Source organism: Pseudorasbora parva, chromosome 14 (genome assembly GCF_024679245.1).
Source record: "Pseudorasbora parva isolate DD20220531a chromosome 14, ASM2467924v1, whole genome shotgun sequence".
NCBI classification, from domain to species: Eukaryota; Metazoa; Chordata; class Actinopteri; order Cypriniformes; family Gobionidae; genus Pseudorasbora; species Pseudorasbora parva.
Window position 1 is genome coordinate 19170222 of NC_090185.1, and position 20707 is coordinate 19190928.

Below are 20707 nucleotides of genomic sequence, written 5' to 3' on the forward strand. Positions count from 1 at the left end.
TTGATATAATCACTGCTCTGCCGACACACAAACTTCCACAGCAATCAACACACAATCTCATTCTCACTCAGTGTTTCTCTCACGCTCTTGTTTGAAAGCACGAAGCAAGAGGCTTGAGATGCAGTTGAAGTGTGATGAGATCCACTGGGCTTCAGGAGCTCTTTGACTACTGAAGAACTTGTTCTGGGTCTAGATGACCCAGACATCAGGGAATAAAATACGGAATAAACATGGAGATTTGAGAGAACAGTGACACACACACACCCAGAGCACAATGATGAAGCACACTGGACACTGTTTGAGACCCATGTACTAAATAAAAAGATGGCTCAGACTGTCACACACGTCTCTCTAAAGATCCAACAGTGTGCCACACACAGCGGAGCGTGACATGAATCCATTTTGTTGTTTTCAGAAACCCTGCTGTGTAAGTACAGTAGGCTATGAATAGTTGCCAAGTGTGATAAGAGGAGTTATGTGAAAGCTGCATGTATTTAAATGTCAAAGCACTCAGATGTCGGTGAAGACAAGCAGATTGTAGTATGTTTGTGGTATTAAACTAAACTATAGTAAACATAGCGGCACAAAGAAACTGAACTAAATAACAAAACAGCATAATGAAGTAAACAAAACTAGTCATTTAAACAACACACAACTAAACAAAACAGAACAATGAAAATAAATCTAAACTACTCAGAACAACGAAACAAAACAACACAACACAACACAACACAACACAACACAACACAACACAACACAATTTATCCTAAATTAAAGCTATTTAAATTAAACACCAACTAAAATATCATTAAATGGATCTAAACCACACAAAGAAACTAAACACAGCACATTACTAAACTAAACGACAATGTGAAACTAAACAACAATGCACAACAAAACTAAACAACAACAAAGGAAAACTAAACAACAAACCACAATAAAACTAAACAACAAAAAAGTCAAAGCAAACACACAAAACTAACTGAAAAAAGTGAAACTAAATAACAAAGCACAACAAAACTAAATAACAAAAGGAAACTAAATAAAGCACATAACTAAACTACAAAAAATGCAAAAAAGCACAACAAAACAACAAAAGCTCAAATAAATAACAGCACAACCAATCTAAATGACAAGTGAAACTAAATAACACAGCACAACAAAACTCAACAAAAAAGTGAAAAAAAATAACAACACAACCAAAAACCTGATAAAAAGTAGAACTAAACAGCACAACAACACTAAACAAAAAAAAAACTAAACATACTAAACACAGCACAACAAAACTAATATAAACGACAAAAAGTGAAACTAAACAACACATCACAACAAAACTAAACAACAAAAAAGTAAACCAAACACACAAAACTAACTGAAAAAAGTGAAACTAAACAACAAAGCACAACAAAACTAGATAACAAAGTGAAACTAAATAAAGCACAACAAAACAACAAAAAGTTCAAATAAACAACAGCACAACAAAACTAAACAACAAAAAAAGAAAAACAGCACAACAAAACGAAATGACAAGTGAAACTAAATAACACAGCACAACAAAACTAAACAAAAAAGTTAAAATAAATAACAACACAACAAAACTAAATAATACAAAGTAAAACTAAACAGCACAACAACACTAAACAAAAAAAATAACTAAACACAGCACAACAAAATGAATCTAAACGACAAAAAGTGAAACTAAACAACACATCACAACAAAACTAAACAACAAAAATTTGAAACTAAACACAACACAGAACAACAAAACTAAGCAACAAAAAGTGAAATTAAATAACACATCACAACAAAAATAAACAACCAAAGGTGAAACTAAACAACACAGCTCAACAAAACTAAACAACCAAAGGTGAAACTAAACAACACAGCTCAACAAAAGTAAACAACCAAAGGTGAAACTAAACAACACAGCTCAACAAAACTAAACAACCAAAGGTGAAACTAAACAACACAGCTCAACAAAACTAAACAACAAAAAGTGAAATTAAATAACACATCACAACAAAACTAAACAAACAAAGGTGAAATTAAACAACACAGCTCAACAAAACTAAACAACCAAAGGTGAAACTAAACACAACACAGCTCAACAAAACTAAACAACAAAAATTTGAAACTAAACCTAACACAGAACAACAAAAGTAAGCAACAAAAATGTGAAACTAAACACAACACAGCTCAACAAAACTAAACAACCAAAGGTGAAACTAAACAACACAGCTCAACAAAACTAAACAACCAAAGGTGAAACTAAACACAACACAGCTCAACAAAACTAAACAACAAAAATTTGAAACTAAACAACACAGAACAACAAAAGTAAGCAACAAAAATTTTAAACTAAACAACAAAAAGTGAAATCAAATAACACATCACAACAAAACTAAACAACCAAAGGTGAAACTAAACAACACAGCTCAACAAAACTAAACAACCAAAGGTGAAACTAAACAACACATCACAACAAAACTAAACAACCAAAGGTGAAACTAAACAACACAGCTCAACAAAACTAAACAACCAAAGGTGAAACTAAACAACACAGCTCAACAAAACTAAACAACAGAGAAGTGAAACTAAACAACACAGCAGCACAAAACCAAATGACCAAAAAGTTAAACTAAACAACACGAGAAAACAAAACAATCAAAAATGTAAACGAAATAACACATCACAACAAAAATAAATGGCAAAAATGTGAAACTAAACAACAAAGCACAACACAACTAAACAAAAAAGTGAAATTAAAAAAACACAGCATAACAAAACTAAACTAAATAACAAAACAGTACAATGAAATTAAACTTAACAACAAAGCACAGCCCAATGGAACTAAACTAAGACTAAACCAAAACGATATAATCAATCTAAACTTTAACAACAATACACAGCTCAGTGAAACTAAAACTAATGCAAGTAAGCTAAACAAAAGCTAAACTAATACTAACCACTGCACAAAGAAACGAAACAACACAATCAAACAAAACTAAATAACGCCGCACAATGAAAGTAAACAAAACACAAAACAATGAAACGGAACTAAAAAAAACAACTAAAAAACATCAAAACAAAACAAGACAACAATTCAACAAAGCAATACACATCGCAGCACAATCACACTTAACAAAACACAACAGCAAAACAAAATACGAAAAACATAAGCGTTTTTATTCAACAATTTGTTTGATCTCCAAACAGCCAAAAGTGCATTGCTTTCTTTAGTTTTCTAATGTTTTTGAAGTTATAGACAACATCATTTGCAGAGGAAGCGTTTGATTATACTAAGCACTGGATAGTTTTGTAAAAGTTTAGTTAAATACAGAAGCACGTACTGCAGTTCTCCTCGTCTGAATTGTCGCTGCAGTCGCTCTGGCCATCACACCTCCAGTGGTCCGGTATGCAGTTGTTGTCTTTGCAGCGGAATTCATGCGGCCCACATGTTTTTTCATCTGCATATATAAACAAACAAAGCATCCATTTAAATGTCCTCCTAAATATTACAGTGTAAAATAAACAGGGATCTTGAGCTAGTTTAGATAAACTAAACTAAACTCACCTAAAGGATTATTAGGAACACCATACTAATACTGTGTTTGACAGTACACATCCCCCACACCATTACACCACCACCACCAGCCTGCACAGTGGTAACAAGGCATGATGGATCCATGTTCTCATTCTGTTTACGCCAAATTCTGACTCTACCATCTGAATGTCTCAACAGAAATCGAGACTCATCAGACCAGGCAACATTTTTCCAGTCTTCAACTGTCCAATTTTGGTGAGCTTGTGCAAATTGTAGCCTCGTTTTCCTATTTGTGGTGGAGATGAGTGGTACCCGGTGGGGTCTTCTGCTGTTGTAGCCAATCCGCCACAAGGTTGTGTGTGTTGTGGCTTCACAGAAACGCGCACAGAGTAACGGCCGAGCTCAATGTTTTGATAGTTTATTTCTCGCAAAACCTTATAGCATGCCTACTGGACACTTTCCATATATGATGCGCGTCTCACTGTATCATTGCGTTATGCTTTTGTATAATCTTTGTAATGTTTTACCCTGGTCGCTATCCACTGCCATTATTGGAAGGAGCGCGTGCGGAACTATTTTTTAAAATGACTGCGTTTGAAGTCGGAAAGGGATTGAAGGACATAGGGCATTGAATCAACAGCAGGGTGAGAAAAATATGGCTTTAATTTCATTTAATGGTGAACTATCCCTTTAAATTCAAACTGTAAAATACTTATTAAACCGTTTCATGGAAAATTAGGATTTTAATAACCTTGATGGTGATGGTTTTCAGCTTATTGTATAGGTTACTATTTTATTAGTAAATGTTTACTTGTGTTTCTACCCAGGTTCTTATATAAATAACACTTTTTTCTTTCTCAGGATCCCACAAGGCTGAATTAAAGGCACAATGGTAAAATCACATCTTCCTTTTTCTAAAATAATCAACATGCTAATCCGAGCTCATTTGAGTACAGGAAACCAGGAATGCAATTTCCCCTCATCTGAATGTCGGCGACGACTAATCCAACTATCTTGAGAGATGATGAGAACATAATGCATGATTAATTGACAATCACAATGCAGTGTTTGAGTGCTAATTCCCTGACTTAAAATGACATTAAGAGAATTTTAATTTGGCAAGAACGCGGTTGGAATATTAAAATTTGTCCCTGATAGAGCTTTAGGGCTCGAATTTCCTTCAAGTTGGAAAAAAGAGAGAGATCATAACTAAATAGAGAACCATTATACACATGATTTTACAGTTTATTTCATATGTTTGAAAGAAGAAGAAAAAAGATTCAAATCAAATAAAAATGTGGAAAAAATGACCACTTTTTTTTTTTTTTTTTGTGAGTAGTATGTTTCAAGTTAAAGTGGCTTTCAGGAAATGCAGTTGTTCTGTAACAATATACAAACAGCAGGTATATTAATTGAATTCGTTGTTTAAAAGCATTTGTGTTAGTCTGTATGCTTTCAGTGTGCTACGGGCTGATTAGCTTGTGCCGACGTGCTGCCAACTTGAGGCAGATCATGGTGAATAATTCAAAATAAATAAATAGGATCATGCTGTGATGTGAGAGACCACATCCAACAAATTAAGAGCGGTGTTCAATGCGTCAGAGTGAGGCTGCATGCTGAATTTTCCTGCGAGCTGAATTCAATGGTCCATTCTTCTGAAACAATGTTTCAGTGCTGGAACAAAATGACAATCAATAAATAAATAAATAAAAATACATTAATATCACTCTCCTGATAATAAGCCAACTAAAATAACCTACTGCAAAGTACCTCAGTATCAGTAATATTAAAACATTTATAAAGTATTTTATGTATTCATGTATTATGTTATATGCATTTTTTTTGCTTTTTCAATGCTAACACCAGTAATTAGAGAGAACTTTAGCCTGACGTGTTCAATTCTAGTCAGAATATGAGTCTGAAACTGCTCCATTGGGCTGTGATTATGGGGCGTGTTTCAACCGAACCAGGAAAGACCTCGATTGGATAGACCTACAACTAATCAGAGCAACGACGCATTGTCAAATGTCAACAGAGTTAAACTGCACTGCGTTGCCAAGTCTGCGTTTTTTTTCCGCGGGTTGTTTTCTATGTCCAAGGGTTGAAGTGACTATTATGTGATATATAGATCCATGAGTACGAATTTTAGCAGGTAATCTTACTTAAATAACACACAATTTTACCCCCCAAACACCATTTTTTTCTGGAGAACCCGCCCGAGAAGCTATTGTTTAGGGCTAGTAGTTGGCTGATTTTGTTGTAAAAACTTGGCAACCCTGTCTGCACGTTTGCTGGAATAAACGATCTTTGCCGGTGTTGTAAAAAAAATATATAATTTAATGATACACAGAGCACTTACCCAACATGATCATCATTTTTGAGAGAAATTGTGAAGGTGAATGCATATACAAACAAGCTTTCCGTTTAGGACTCAAACAAATATAATTCAAGTGCATTTGATGACGTGCATGATTACGTTACTGTTGATCATCTGTCCGTCATCGTCTAAAGCCCGCCCTGATGACTTCATTGGTCCGAACAGTTTCTGTTCGGGGATAATTACTCCTCTATGGAGCGAGGCCAGACCGAACCACCTGACCTAAAAATGTTGTGGGCGGGGCTAAATTCGGCTGGCATTCAGGCTAAGAGAACTTAATAATAAAAAACAAATAATAATATTTTATTTGGCTTATATTGTAGCTTTTGCTAAAATTAAATTAGATTTACACTATATTGGCAAAAGTTTTGGGACGCCTGCCTTTACGTGCACATGAACTTCAATAACTAGGGATGTAACAATATCAAAATTTTACGGTACGATACAATTTCGATATTGACCTCACGGTACGGTATTTATTGCGATATTGTGGAAAAGCTCACGGTATTGTTAAATAGCTCACGATAGTGTTTGTGATGATAATAGCGAAAAAATACTGACATTTATTCTGCTTTCGCCAGTCAACAGGCAATTTATTGTTGTATTCATGGATCCATAACAACATAAAACGCTGATCACAGTGCTTTTAACCCTTAAATGCATACCTCGGGTCGCGTCATTCACCACCCTACTTCTCATTAATTTTTTTAAGTTAAACATCAGCATTCTTAGTATTCCTCAATCAATCCATTTTAAACAATATAACAAGAAAACAATAATAGAATTATAATTGAATGCCTGTTTTTTCACTATTATTTGTCAAAATTGTATAGGGTCGCTAACGACCCGAGGTGTGTAGGATTTTTGCACACTGATAAATTAATCTATAATAAGGAAATAGGTCGCAATTCACCTTTATTCCACAAGGTGGCAATGTCTGATACCCAATGATGAAGTGACGTTTCACTCATAGTTACCTCTGACAGAAAACAAAACAATAATTATATTCTGCAAACCTTGAAATGGCTCAGTGATTTACAGCAGAGAGCAAGTACTCAACACAATCAAATATTAGTGTCACTGTCTCTTGATGATGGATGTGGTCAAGAAGCTGCCAGTGAACAAAATATTTATTTTTGAAGACGTTGAAAATGAGTTTGGAGAATATGCTCGAGATCGTGAATATGAGGCAGATGCTGAATATACTGGTAAACGAACTCTGACAAGGACAGATGATGATGGTATTAAACATCTGCTCACACTGAACCCTTCCAAGCTCCAAAAGGTAACAAAATAGGTTTTATTTTATTCTTCTGTAAGTGTAACTAACATCAGGGGTTTTATATATTATCATGACAGGTTGAGGTCTGTCCATGTTAAATATATATCCGGGTCGCTAACGATCATGGTCTATGTAGTTAACAATGATTTGTTCTGCGGGACTGTGTTTATTCCTCTTACTTTTTGACGGACACCTGTCCTTTTAATATTGTAACCCAACCACGATAATATCGAGACACGTTTACCACAGCGATAGCGCGATATCGTCAATATCGTTACATCCCTATCAATAACATCCCATTCTTAATCTGTAAGATTATATATGGAGTTGGCCCACCCTTTGCAGCTATAACAGCTTCAACTTTTCTGGGAAGGCTTTCCACAAGGTTTAGGAGTGTGTTTATGGGAGTTTTTGACCATTTTTTCTAGAAGCACATTTGTGAGGTCAGGCACTGATGTTGAGCGAGAAGGTCTGGCTCGCAGTTTCCGCTCTAATTCATCCCAAAGGTGTTCTATCGGGTTGAGGTCAGGACTCTGTGCAGGCCAGTCAAGTTCCTCCACACCAAACTCGCTCATCCATGTCTTTATGGATCTTGCTTCGTGCACTAGTGCGCAGTCATGTAACAGGAAGGGGCCATTCCCAAACTGTTCCCACAAAGTTGGAAGCATGAAATTGTCCATAATGTCTTGGTATGCGGAAGCATTAAGAGTTTCTTTCAGTGGAATTAAGGGCCCAAGCCCAACCCCAGGAAAACAACCCCTCACCATAATCCCCTTCCATCAAACATTACACTTGGCACGATGCAGTCAGGCAGGTACCGTTCTCCTGGTAACCGCCAAACCCAGACTCAGTTTTGACTGTCAGACATAGAAGCGTTATTCATCACTCAAGAGAACCCGTCTCCACTGCTCTAGAGTCCAGTGGCGGCGTGCTTTACACCACTGCATCCGACCCTTTGCATTGCACTTGGTGATGTAAGGTTTGGATGCAGCTGCTCGGCCATTGAAACCCATTACATAAAGCTCTCTACGCACTGTTCTTGAGATAATCTGAAGGCCACTTGAAGTTTGGAGGTCAGTAGCTATTGACTCTGCAGAAAGTTGGTGACTTTTGCGTACTGTGCGCCTCAGCATTTGCTGACCCCGCTCTGTGATTTTACAAGTTGCTGTTGTTCCCAATTACTTCCACTTTGTTATAATACCATACAACAACATGACCATATAATATTTAGTAGTGAGGAAATGTAATTTAATCAAATGAATTTAAGGATATTTAAATGACTATGAGAAAATTACGATCTCAAAACCAGTCCATTGCACTCAGTCTTTCTGTTTTGAAAAACCCAATGTCCATGTGCATTAAAAGACCTGGTCCCCTTTTCATCTCAGTCAACCTATCAATACGCCCTATCGATGTCTTTGAATCTTATGAACCCACCAGTGGATGCTTTTCATCTTAATATCTTGTTAGGAAATGACTCGTTTTCAAAGGGATGTAAGCAAGTTATTGATTATTTTGAATATAAAGCTCCACTCCGCTGATGGACGTTCAGATAGGCACTTAGAAAAGGTCCTCATGTTTAAAAATCAATGGAGTATTATGCTGGGTAAATGTGAATATTCCATTATATCCTCTCAATGATGTAAAGTGCACAAGTGTGCTGTGTATCTAGAGAAATCCACTATAACAATATCGTCCAAGACCGTACGTAATTCCAGCACACAAGGAGAGAGAGATAAAAAAAACTCATTGAGAACTAAAGCCTTTTGAGACTGTATGACTATAATAAGCCTCACAATTTCTCTGATATATAATAAAGGCTGTATAATTCATTTTTAATAAAAATAAATAAAAATAAAAATAAAAACATTAAACTATTATAATATTTTATAAATTATACAGTTATAAAAAATTACTGAAATTATTAATTTCAATCAAAACCTTATGATAAGAAAAACAAATAAATAAAAAACAAATAAAAATATTTTAATATAATAGATCAAATAATATAGGCCTATATTTACTTTTTTTTTTTTTTTACAATTTTGCAGTGCATATCTCGTCGTACCCAACCAGAAAATTTGATGTATAAAATATAACTTGAGGAAGAAAGCCTTGCTATGCTTTAAAGGAGCAGTGTGTGAATTTTTCTAGCAGTGAGGTTGTGAATTGCAATCGCCCAATGCTCACCCCTCCCTTTCAAAGAGCATACACACTGTAAAAAATGTTGGTTGTTTTTTGTTGGTTTAACTTAAAAAAGTAAGTAACCTGGTTGCCTTAAAATTTTGAGTTTATTGAAATTACAATTTTGAGTTGAAACAATGAAGGACATTTGTTTAATAAATAGAAACTCAAAATATTATGGTATCTGAACCACATAAACAATCTAATAAATTATGAAAATAGCACTATTTGTTTCACTGCGTTATCAGAAATAAAACACACACAATTACCCAAAATGCTTACAAAATCTTTTAAAAATATTTTAATAAAGGTTGTCGAAGCTCAAAAAATGTTCATTGTATTAACTCAAAATTTTAATTTCAATGAACTCAATTTTAAGGCAACCAGGTAACTTTTTTTCTAAATAAAACTTCGGTGGCTGACCCATGACACAAATGTTGTCGTCAGAGAGAGTGACTAGCGCTCTGTAGAGAAGTTTGTCCGTTTATGAAAACTACTGTAAAAAACATGACAGCGCAAAATGGCGATTTCACTGTAAGCGGACTCGCGGTGACTAGACAGAAATGGCTCATTCTAAGGTAGTAAAAACATTACGGTTCATTCTGTAAAGTCTTTATACACCACTGAAAACATAGTTATGTATATTATACTGAATTTCTGTCAATAGATCCTCATAAATAATACACACTGCACCTTTAAAGAAGAATTCTGCAGTGGAAAATTTACTTGAAAGTCCCAAATGACAAAATTACAGACTTCAGCTTACTTTCTGTAAGCTCAATGCACTAAACGATCCCTGTAATGAAAGCCAGAGTGTTCCCTTGAAGAGGTAAATGGTACGATTCAGAGATTCGGTGCTGGACAGAAATGAACAGCACTTATGATGAGTATTTCAGATTGAAATAAATATAAAACCATTTACAAGACGATTTGTCACCGCAAGATGTCACACGCTGTACTTGCCATTATAATCTGAAAACGTTACTAGCAATAACTCGAAGATGCCCTCTCTTTATTCAAATACAGAAATGTCAAAAGACACTTACAAAAGGACACATAGAGGATATTTATTTATGTTTTAGCTATTTATTTTTCCAGACAAAAACACTTTTTGACTACTTTGCCTTTTGGAGCACTTTTTCAATGATGATGATTATTTTTTTTTTAACTAGATTAGTCTTTTTTCCCCCCAGATTTGAGCACTTTTGGACTTCTTTGCCTTCTTGAAGCACTTTTTCAACATTTTTTTTTTTTTTTTGGGGGGGACTATATTTGTAAATAAAAATCAGATATGAGCACTTTTGGACTACAGCTTTTTTGCAAAATGTTTTTGATATATATCAGATATATATTTTAGATATATATTGATATATATTTTATATATATATATATATATATATATATATATATATATATATATATATATATATATATATATATATATATATATATATATATATATATATATATAAAAAATATATATATATATAAATATATATATATTTTATATATATATTTATATATTTATATATATATTTATATATATATATATATATATATATATATATATATATATATATATATATATATATATATATATATATATATATATATATATATATATATATATATATATATATTTTTTTTTTTTTTTCAACATATGAGGATAATAATAGTTTTAACGTATTGGTTTTAATATAGTTGTAATTATAGTTTAATATAGTTGTAATAATATAGTTTCCCTATTAGTTGTCCCTAATTATTCATAGTCATTCATTACAACAACAACAAAAACTTTTTAAACAAAATGTATGTGTGGCATGTATTTTTATACTTATTAAAGTATCACATCATTAGTTTAGCAACATGCACCAAGTTAAAGTTTATGCTTTAATACTTCAGAAGTCTCCAAGCAATGAACCTTTTCCCCAGAAAAACACGCTTCATCTACAAGCCAAAGTAGCTGCTCTGCTTGACACGTTAAATCCCGTTCTAATTACAGAGGGACACTGCTCTTTTAAAGCGGAGGAAAACCAAAGAATCTGCATAATTATAGTACACTAAATGTTCCATTCTGGGCCCGATGGGGAAGGCCAATCGGTTAGCTGCTCATAAAGCAAACACAATGCAACCTGACAACCCTCGCCCAGAGAAGACGTTAGCGCTTGGTTGAACAGTTTTCAGCAAAACGTCTCTTAGCGCACTAGCCTATCCACAAAACCTCAAGATTGGAGTAAGAACTCCAAGAACTCAGTCATGAAAGGTATCTTTATTCATCTGCGTCAGCCCTCTGGGTAAAGGGTTGGTGCAAAATTAAAGCAAATGGGATGTTTTTAGGAGTTTTGACTTGCAGAAAAATCTCACGCTGAATTTTAAAGAGGATATTTATGGACGGCGATGATGAGCGAGGTAATGTGATGGACTCACCGCAGTTTGCCTCATCCGAGCCGTCGGCACAGTCGGGGTCCTCGTCGCACACCCACAGCTTGGAGATGCAGTGCATTGTGGTCTTGCACTGAAACTGGGACGGCGAGCAAGTGTTCTCGGCTGGAGACATAAGGACATCATGCGATCAAAACTTTGAGAGGATAGACAAACCACAGAATAAGCGCAAGTGTTTTCTTCATATTCGAAAGTTCATACGATTTAGGATTAAAGACACTTTTTGAAGCACCAGTAGGGAGTAGAGCCATAAATAATCAGAAACAGACTGCAGAAAACTGTCCTTTAATCTTCCCACAACACCGAAATAAACTCATGGATTGTGCGTAATAGCAGGAACATTGCTCGCAGCAGGCGATTTGAAGTCCGACAGTGATTGTCTTGCAATTGATTGTATATAAGGAGGTGAATTTGCACACAAGCGCTGCTTTGATGGCTGCAGCAGTGGAGCTTTAAATGAGAGGAATTAAGAGACGGCTTTTCTTAGGCACTATTCTCATGTGGATGTCTGTAAATTTGCATAGCACCTCACTGATAAAACTCATGCATTCAGATGCCGATTTATTCCTGCGGTTCACTTCAGAATTAAAACGTCCTGATCATTTACTCATCACCAGATGTTCATGTCTTTCTTTCTTCAGTCGAAAAGAAATTAAAGGGATAGTTCACCCCAAAGCGAAAATTCAACACATTGATGTCTTAAGACACGAAACGATTGGTTTCAGCGAGAAACCCAACAGTATTTATTTTTTACCTCATAACAGACGAATCTCAACTAGTATTCCCAGCGCTCAGTCAAAGAAGATCAAAATCCCGGCGCGATGATGAGCTCTATATATATATATATATATATATATATATATATATATATATATATATATATATATATATATGATCCTCATTAGTGCCTGCACGCATCGATTGAATGAGGCATCTATGTAAATATTTCTATGATCGCACCGTTTTTTTTTTTTAACTTCTTCGATGGAAGTAATGCCATTAAGAATACTAGATGAGATTCGTCTGATATTAGGTAAAAAATAACCAAAACTGTGGGGATTCTCACAAAAACTGATGGTTTCGTGTCTTGAGACATCAATGTGTCGCCACGAGCCGCAGGGTTTAATATGGATTCGTATGTCTATGTGTTTTTTACTCAACTGCTATGCACCGTGGCAGATTCGCTATTTACATGGCGGAATCGGAAAAACTGAATGATTCTCTAGCAAGGAAACAGATCTGTTCGTTCATTAATGCTCGCTTGCTCATCATTACTGCAAATAGGTAGGCTAATTCTGATACATGCAATGACTATCCATTATTTTAAGTTTATAATCCATAATATTATTTGATTATTTAAAAATAGGAAGACAGATGGGCTATTGTTAAAATGGGCTTCTGTCTTGTATTTTATCTCAAAATTATGCATATCATTTAAAAATAATCAGAAATAAGTTAATACAGCCAGAGACAATCATAAAGCGGCTTGGTTTGTATTTTTAATGCATATAATTGCTGCCATAATAGCAGCCCATTTCAAATGTTTACATGCTTTTATTCTCCTTTTCCTGTCAGCCGTGATATGAAATAATATTGTTCTTCCAGCATTTATAATAGAAGTGTAGGCTAGATCTTTAAAATGCATCCAAAGTGCAACAGTTAACAGTGCTTGGAAGTAGTCAAAAAGGATGAACTGATCTCTTTTAGTTATCTCAGTGATGTGGATTCGGATGGCAATTAAATTACCACATGGCCATGGTGTTTGACATAAAAATTTTAAGCAGACGGTGGGAGAAAAACACTGTCATTCTGGATTTGGACGTCAATAAAATCTCAAACTAGCCTGTGTAAATGTTGAAAATACATTACGAACCTACGGGAAACAATTACCATCTGAAAAGGGCTTTAGAGAGGGTTCCTGATGCTGACTGTTAACATGTTTAAACACAACACTCTCTGCATAGTAAAACACTCGCTCCTTGAGGAGTTAGTTGAATCTGAGGTTCAGTTATGGCTTATATATTTAAAACATATTCCTGAAGAAGTTCACCTGGATTTATTTCTGAACATTTTAAACATGATTAAGTCATGATGAAACAAGCCAAACACGATTATGCCCAGGTGGTCTAACTAACCGCAGTTTCTTCCCCCTCACGTCTAAGCTTAGCCTAGACCCAGCATTCCCCGGCGGTACGACGGCAATCCTGACCCACAGCGCTCTCCCTCCTTGGAGGGAGGAGGTCTAAAGCCGGCCTCTAATGCCATGCTTCATATGCGATTATCCCTGTTAAACCCTCCTTCTGTTTGGCTAATCAGTGCCCTGGGCTGAGCTCAGCTCCCCTGGATCCAAGACACTGTCAGACCCCCTAAAAAGCCTCTTAGAGTTCTGGGGACCCTCCGGGCTCCGTCCCATGCAATGCCGTTAATGATTTTACTCGTTTTTAACTTCTATCTTTCTGATTCTCTCTTGGAGAATTCTCTTTTCTCGCTCCCCCACAAGGGCATACCAGAGCTGGGCGTCTTATCAAAACCCAGCCAGATACTCGACTCGAGGAGTGAGAAATTAGGCCCCTGCTGTGACTTCAAATGCAGGATTCTGATCTGAGCGAGGGTATTAACTTCTGCCAGTCTCCTCCTTCTACACCACCACCTAAAATAAGACTTGCATTTGGACAAGGATTCGATCACCATTGCAGAAAGTAACGGTTACTCCCGCCTGGTTTCTGAAGGTGACACGGGATGGCTTCTTAGCTTCCTGGTTAGCAAGTCTACCTTGCTTTCTCTTTACTCATTTCCCTCCTTTCTTCTCGCTGTCTGTGTCCTACATTTCCCTCATGCAATTCCATCTAAAGCGCTCTGCCGGAAAGTAATGAGAAAACAAAATAAAACTTTCAGCAATGTTTACCAGGCTCCTTGCTTGGTTATTTTCTCATCAACTGATACAAACTTCTCAAACATTTTGTTGAACCTGACTTTCAAAAGCCAATGAATACATTCTGAGGACATGAAGAAAGAGATCTACCTCTCACTGTACTTTCTAAATTTATCCTATCCTAGCTCAATAGGAGCCAGAACAAAATGCAAATGCAATGTTCATTGTCTGTGATGTCAAGCCTGAGAGAGAGATAGAATTCGTCCTATTGTCTCTTACGGCAATCAGTTTCATCTTCACCATCTCCGCAGTCGTCTTGTCCATTACAGCGCAGGTTTATAGGGATGCACTTCTGCCTCTGTGTGCACTTAAACTGGCCAGACAGGCAGATATACGAGTCTGAAAGCACATGCAAACAAGGACATCACTGTACATCACACAGCATTATGCTTGGCTTCCATTTATCCATCCATCAATCTATAATTACCACAGTTGGCTTCATCCGAGTTGTCTCCGCAGTCGTTCTCTCCATCACAGATGAAGGGAGGGAGGGCGCACAAACCCGTTCCGCACTGGAACCTTCCGGGTTGGCATTTAAACTCCGCTGCAAGCCAAAAAAAACAACAAAAAAAGGTTGAAAAACTACAGACAGACAAAAAAAGGCAAGCAAACAAACAAACAAAAATAAAGGCAGAACAACTGAAAGACAGCAAAACAAACAGAACAAAGTAATAATAAAAGAACAAGTGAATTAACAAGAAAACGAGTAACTGAACTGTTCTGTTAAAACATTTTTTTTTAAAGACAGAGATAAAAAAAAACAAAGGACAGGCAAAGAGCCAGACATTGTCCAGAAATAATTTTCTCCTGAAACACATGCATACGTCTTTTGTTCGTTGTCAGTCTTGACATCTCTATAGCGTCTAAATATGCAATAAACTGCTAGTTGAGATACCATATACTTTACAACATGATCCATTTCTGAAGCTCTTTGCAGTAAATTAGACATTTCACCTCTCAATCAAACAAGAACTGCTACATTACAAATGACTCATTCAATGGAATATGAAAGGACGAAACACTTGAATATAACCTTGATGACAGGCAAATCTTCATTCAAAAAGAATCGCTCAATGAACCGGCAATGAAAATTACAGGAATAAGTTGTGACAAAAAGATTTGCCTGTCCTCAACTCATGAAATAAATTATGCATAAAGTATATCTTTCTTTCAGCTGAGTTTAAAGAAATTGTAGTTGATTGTGGAGTCACTTAAAGATTCACATTTCCCTTACTGTTATCAATCTAAAACTAGGGAGCTTTTCTTCCTGTCTGCTACCAACAAAGAAGCAAATCAAAGCCGATTCCAACAGAGTGTGGCATTAGCATGTTGTTAAGATAATAACGCGACACTATAACAGTACATTTTCAATCAGGCTTAACAGTATTAAATGAAATGCTTGATTGGTATGTCTTTGGCTTGTCGTTTTTCTGAAAATACCTTGCGAGGTAGTATACATCCACTATATTGTCAAAAGGTTTGGGACACCTGATGCCTGCCTTTATATGCACATGAACCTTAATGAAATCCCATTCTTAATCTGCTGGGTTTAATATGGAGTTGGCCCACCCTTTGCAGCTATAACAGCTTCAACTCTTCTGAGAAGGCTTTCCACAAGGTTTAGAAGTGTGTGTATGGGAATTTTTGACCATTCTTGTAGAAGCACATTTGTGAGGTCAGGCTCTGATGTTAGATGAGAAGGTCTGGCTCGCAGTCTCCGCTCTAATTCATCCCAAAGGTGTTCTATTGGGTTGAGGTCAGGACTCTGTGCAGGCCAGTCAAGTTCCTCCACACCAAACTCGCTCATCCATGTCTTTATGGATCTTGATTCGTGCACTGGTGCGCAGTCATGTCGGAACAGGAAGGGGCCATCCCCAAACTGTTCCCACAAAGTTGGGAGCATGAAATTGTCCAAAATGTTTTGGTATGCTGAAATAGTTCAAAACCACAAAATCCAGACTCGTCCATTAGATTGCCAGACAGAGAAGCGTGATTCGTCACTCCAGAGAACCCGTCTCCACTGCTATAGAGTCCAGTGGCGGCGTGCTTTACAACACTGCATCCGACACTTTGCATTGCACTTGGTGATGTAAGGTTTGGATGCAGCTGCTTGGACATGGAAACCCAATCCATGAAGCTCTTTACGCACTGTTCTTGAGCTAATCTGAAGGCCACACAAAGTTTGGAGGTCTGTAGCTATTACAGTACTCTACAGTGCGACTTCTGTGAACTGTTCACCTCAGCATGAGGCTGACCCCGCTCTTTGATTTTCCGCAGCCTACCACTTCGTGGCTGACTTGCTGTTGTTCCCAGTTGCTTCCACTTTATTATAATACCACTAACTTAATAGTGAGGACGTTTTACAAATGGACTTATTGCACAGGTGGCAACCTATCACAGTACTGCACTTGAATTCACTGAGCTGCTGAGAGCGACCTATTCTTTCACAAATGTTTGTAGAACTGTCTGCATGCAGTGCTTGACTTTATACACCTGTGGCCATGGAAGTGTTTGGAACACCTGATTGCAATGATTTGGAGGGGTATCCCAATACAATTGGCAATATACTGTAAAATGCTGCCTTCGATTTTGACCAAACAAGGTATCGCAGAAGACATAATTTAATCTATGTTGCATACATTTTGGTCCAAACTTCTCTGACTATCCCTTAAAAGGCTCTCTGCATAGACAGCTAACTAGATATTAAGAATTAACGACACTACAATGTGCTACAATGTTGTATTTATCAATTTGGCTGATTTCCACCATGTGTGGTTACTTACGACAATCTGCCGGCTCGTCGGATCCATCTCCACAGTCGTCCACTGTGTCGCATTTCCACCAGAAGGGAATACACTCATCCGTACCACAGCGGAACTACACACAGAGAGAAATAGACTATTAATTGAGAAGCACACTGGATATAATTGGTAGTTAAAAGTGATGCCAAGAGTAGTTGAGCTATAGTGAAATTCCCGCTCCTAAAGTAATTACTAAGTCTCACCTGACTAGCAGTGCAGTTAGACAGACAGGTTTTGTTGTCGTTTGCCAGGTAGAAGTGTGTAGGGCAAGCGCACTTGTATCCCCCACCAGGGGAAAGGAGGCATAGGTGACTGCACCCTCCATTAGTCACCTGACACTGATGCTTTGGCACTAAGGACAAACAACAAAGAATGAAAAAACAAGCCCAAAACAACATGAAAGTCCAGACTCTAGCCCTGAAGACTTATCCAAGCTGACAGAAGAGCTTCTCGCTGTAATACCGTCAGGCTGCCGGAGCGGATGGTAGACTTTAATGTCTCGAATGGTCTGCCAGGAGCTGAGGAGTTCTGTATATTGGCCGCCAGATGTCTTGTGAGAGCGACTGAGGGTTTTTGACTTCTGGTCGCTCCAGTAGATGAAGTCCTCAAACAATGCGAGACCGGTTACGCCACCGATGTCCTTAATGGGGACTGGAAAACGGGATTAAGATAATCTTATTGAGGACAATTCGAGAGAAGATCATATTTGAGACAAGACAACACTTACCTTTGTGTCTTTTTGTACCATCCATATTCGAAAATAAGATATGGTTCTCGTCCGCCCAGTAGATCCTTTTGTTGATGTGGTCAACGGCCAAGGCTGAGGGAGCACGTATTTCTGCATCAATTATGACACGTGGCTTGTTGCCGTCCATCCCGATCCGTCCAATTTGGGACTGCTCGCAGCAGTCAATCCAGAACACATAACTAAGGCACCATGGGAATAAATGTGGCTTTAAATGGTGCAAAAGTATTGTGGGATTGTGGATCATAAGCAATATTAAGCATCATTTACCCCGTCAGAGAGTCGAGAGCCAGAGCGGTTGGATTTCTCAATCCAGACCTCAGCAGTACGGTCGGGTAGAGTCCATTAGCTTTCGCCACCTCGAGGGTCTTTCTCTCGCCGTCACACCAATACAAGTTCTTGCCAATCCAGTCGACAGCGAGAGCACTAGGGACTGACGTCCTGTGAACCACCTGAGAAAACACCAGTCAAGCACAGTTGGCTGGTTATTCGCATGGATTTATTCACAGCTAGTGCCGCAGAGAACAAATGCTATCTGGAAGAAAAGCTCAGAATGACAAGTGTGAGATGCAGCTGTGCACTGGTTTTTGCTGCTCAAGTACAGTCTTATAAAAGTAAGTCTTTACTGTTTCTGTCAGCAGTTTAATTAAAATGCTACTGGCTAACAGATTAAAAGAAAACAAACCAAAAAACAAATAGGACTCTCACTTGCTAAGAATGGGATAGCATGGCAGTCAGCCAACACATTAGCAATTGGTCGACTGCAACAACAACAACAGTTTCACCAAAGTCATAAACGTTTGATCAAGTGGGGGTGGGGAGGCTTTGTTTCCTCAAAAAAACAAAAAAAAGTCAATGGTATAATAACCTGTAGATGTATAGTCCACAAAAAATAGTTAGCATAACAGCTAGCCAGCAAATTAGCAGGTTTTCGCTGAAAAACTACGATAACATTCAAAAACGTACAAATGTAGAATGAACCTGTGAGTTAAGGGGCTTTGTTTCTTCAAATAAAATGTTAAATTGAAGCCTTTGATACCCTCTAGATGTGTAGAACTTAAACACTTTTCTGTAAATCTTGAAACCTGAAACCAATCCATTTGAGAACTTCTGCGCAAGACTCATACTTTATTGCTAATTATCAGCAGGCTACAAACATTCTCATTAACGGCACTTCAAACTCCATGAAAATGACAGGAAAAGTTCCAAAATTAAGAAGTTTTACGAAAAAAACGCACTTCACATAATTTCACTTCTCATACTGATCACAGAAACTGCCTGTTTGGCATAAACAATACTCTTCCCAGCTGGCGGATAATCCAGCGCTTTTAATCATTTTCACTCTTGGTTGCTGGTGCCCCCTGCCTAGAGCTTTTTAAGAGTAAGAGTAACATTCTGCAAGCTGATGAACATTAGAGATGAACATTAAAAGACATTTTGCCTCAGACTGGGTTGTACCATCAGCGCTAATTAAAACTAGCCTAGCCGTGATGAATTTCGATATCATTACAGGTTTTCTAGATGCTGTGCTCACCGGGGAAACTAACATCTTCAGGTAAATGTTACAGAACGACATTAGGGATACACCGCAGGGTGAAAGTGTATATAATTTTGATCTGGCCAGTGAAAAAAATGGCAGCAATTCAATAATATAAGTCAATTATTTGGACAGGATCTTTGTGAAGTTTTAGCACCAGATTGAATCAGATTCTATGATGTTTTAGAAGCCATTACGGTATTTTCTGAAATATAAGTCACGTTTATCATCTGAAACGTGTTGTGACTTATATTTCAAAGCAATGCAATTAATATCAAGCACGCAAAACATTTGAATTTTGTGAGGAAAGCGAGAGGTACATTTGCATATCCGCATTTGCCGGTAGTTTCAGTTTCACTTTATACAATCAGTTATTTCAGTTACACTTTACACAAATACAATTGTTTAGGCTTGCCGTTTATAGTGAATGTCACTATAATTTATTTATGTTTTATATACATATATATATATATATATATATATATATATATATATCATGCTTGTTATGGTGATTACCTACCACTTAAACATTGAACTGAAGTATCATATAGATTCTGTAAAACGGTAACCAATAGACTACTATGATGACGCTGGCTTGTAAACGTGAGCATCGTGATTATTTGGCGTTTGAAAAAAATAAAACCCATGAAATTATATTAATATGACATGCTGAAACATATGCCACTGACTGTCCCTGGGATGAAGACATTTCACACGCGACGCCAGAAAAACACCTGCATGTGAACTCCTGCGGTGTTCAGGGGAACTGTTAGTGCTGCACCAACCCACGGCGCCACTTTTATGAAATTATTTGGCCCGCCCCGCACCACTGTATATATTTTTACAACCCGCCCCGCACTCAC

At 37.1% G+C, this 20707-nt stretch overlaps 1 protein-coding gene across 1 annotated transcript in view; it reads right to left on the reverse strand.

The window, feature by feature from the left end:
- lrp1ba (low density lipoprotein receptor-related protein 1Ba) overlaps positions 1-20707 on the reverse strand; it is a 334663-nt gene that overhangs the window by 48406 nt on the left and 265550 nt on the right. Inside the window, exons 58-66 of the mRNA XM_067415030.1 lie at positions 18578-18759; positions 18290-18489; positions 18025-18213; positions 17766-17914; positions 17545-17638; positions 15189-15305; positions 14981-15100; positions 11815-11934; positions 3351-3467 (exon numbers count right to left, since the gene is read on the reverse strand). Of these exons, the coding sequence (XP_067271131.1) occupies positions 3351-3467; positions 11815-11934; positions 14981-15100; positions 15189-15305; positions 17545-17638; positions 17766-17914; positions 18025-18213; positions 18290-18489; positions 18578-18759 (1288 nt within the window). The remainder of the gene's footprint in view (positions 1-3350; positions 3468-11814; positions 11935-14980; positions 15101-15188; positions 15306-17544; positions 17639-17765; positions 17915-18024; positions 18214-18289; positions 18490-18577; positions 18760-20707) is intronic.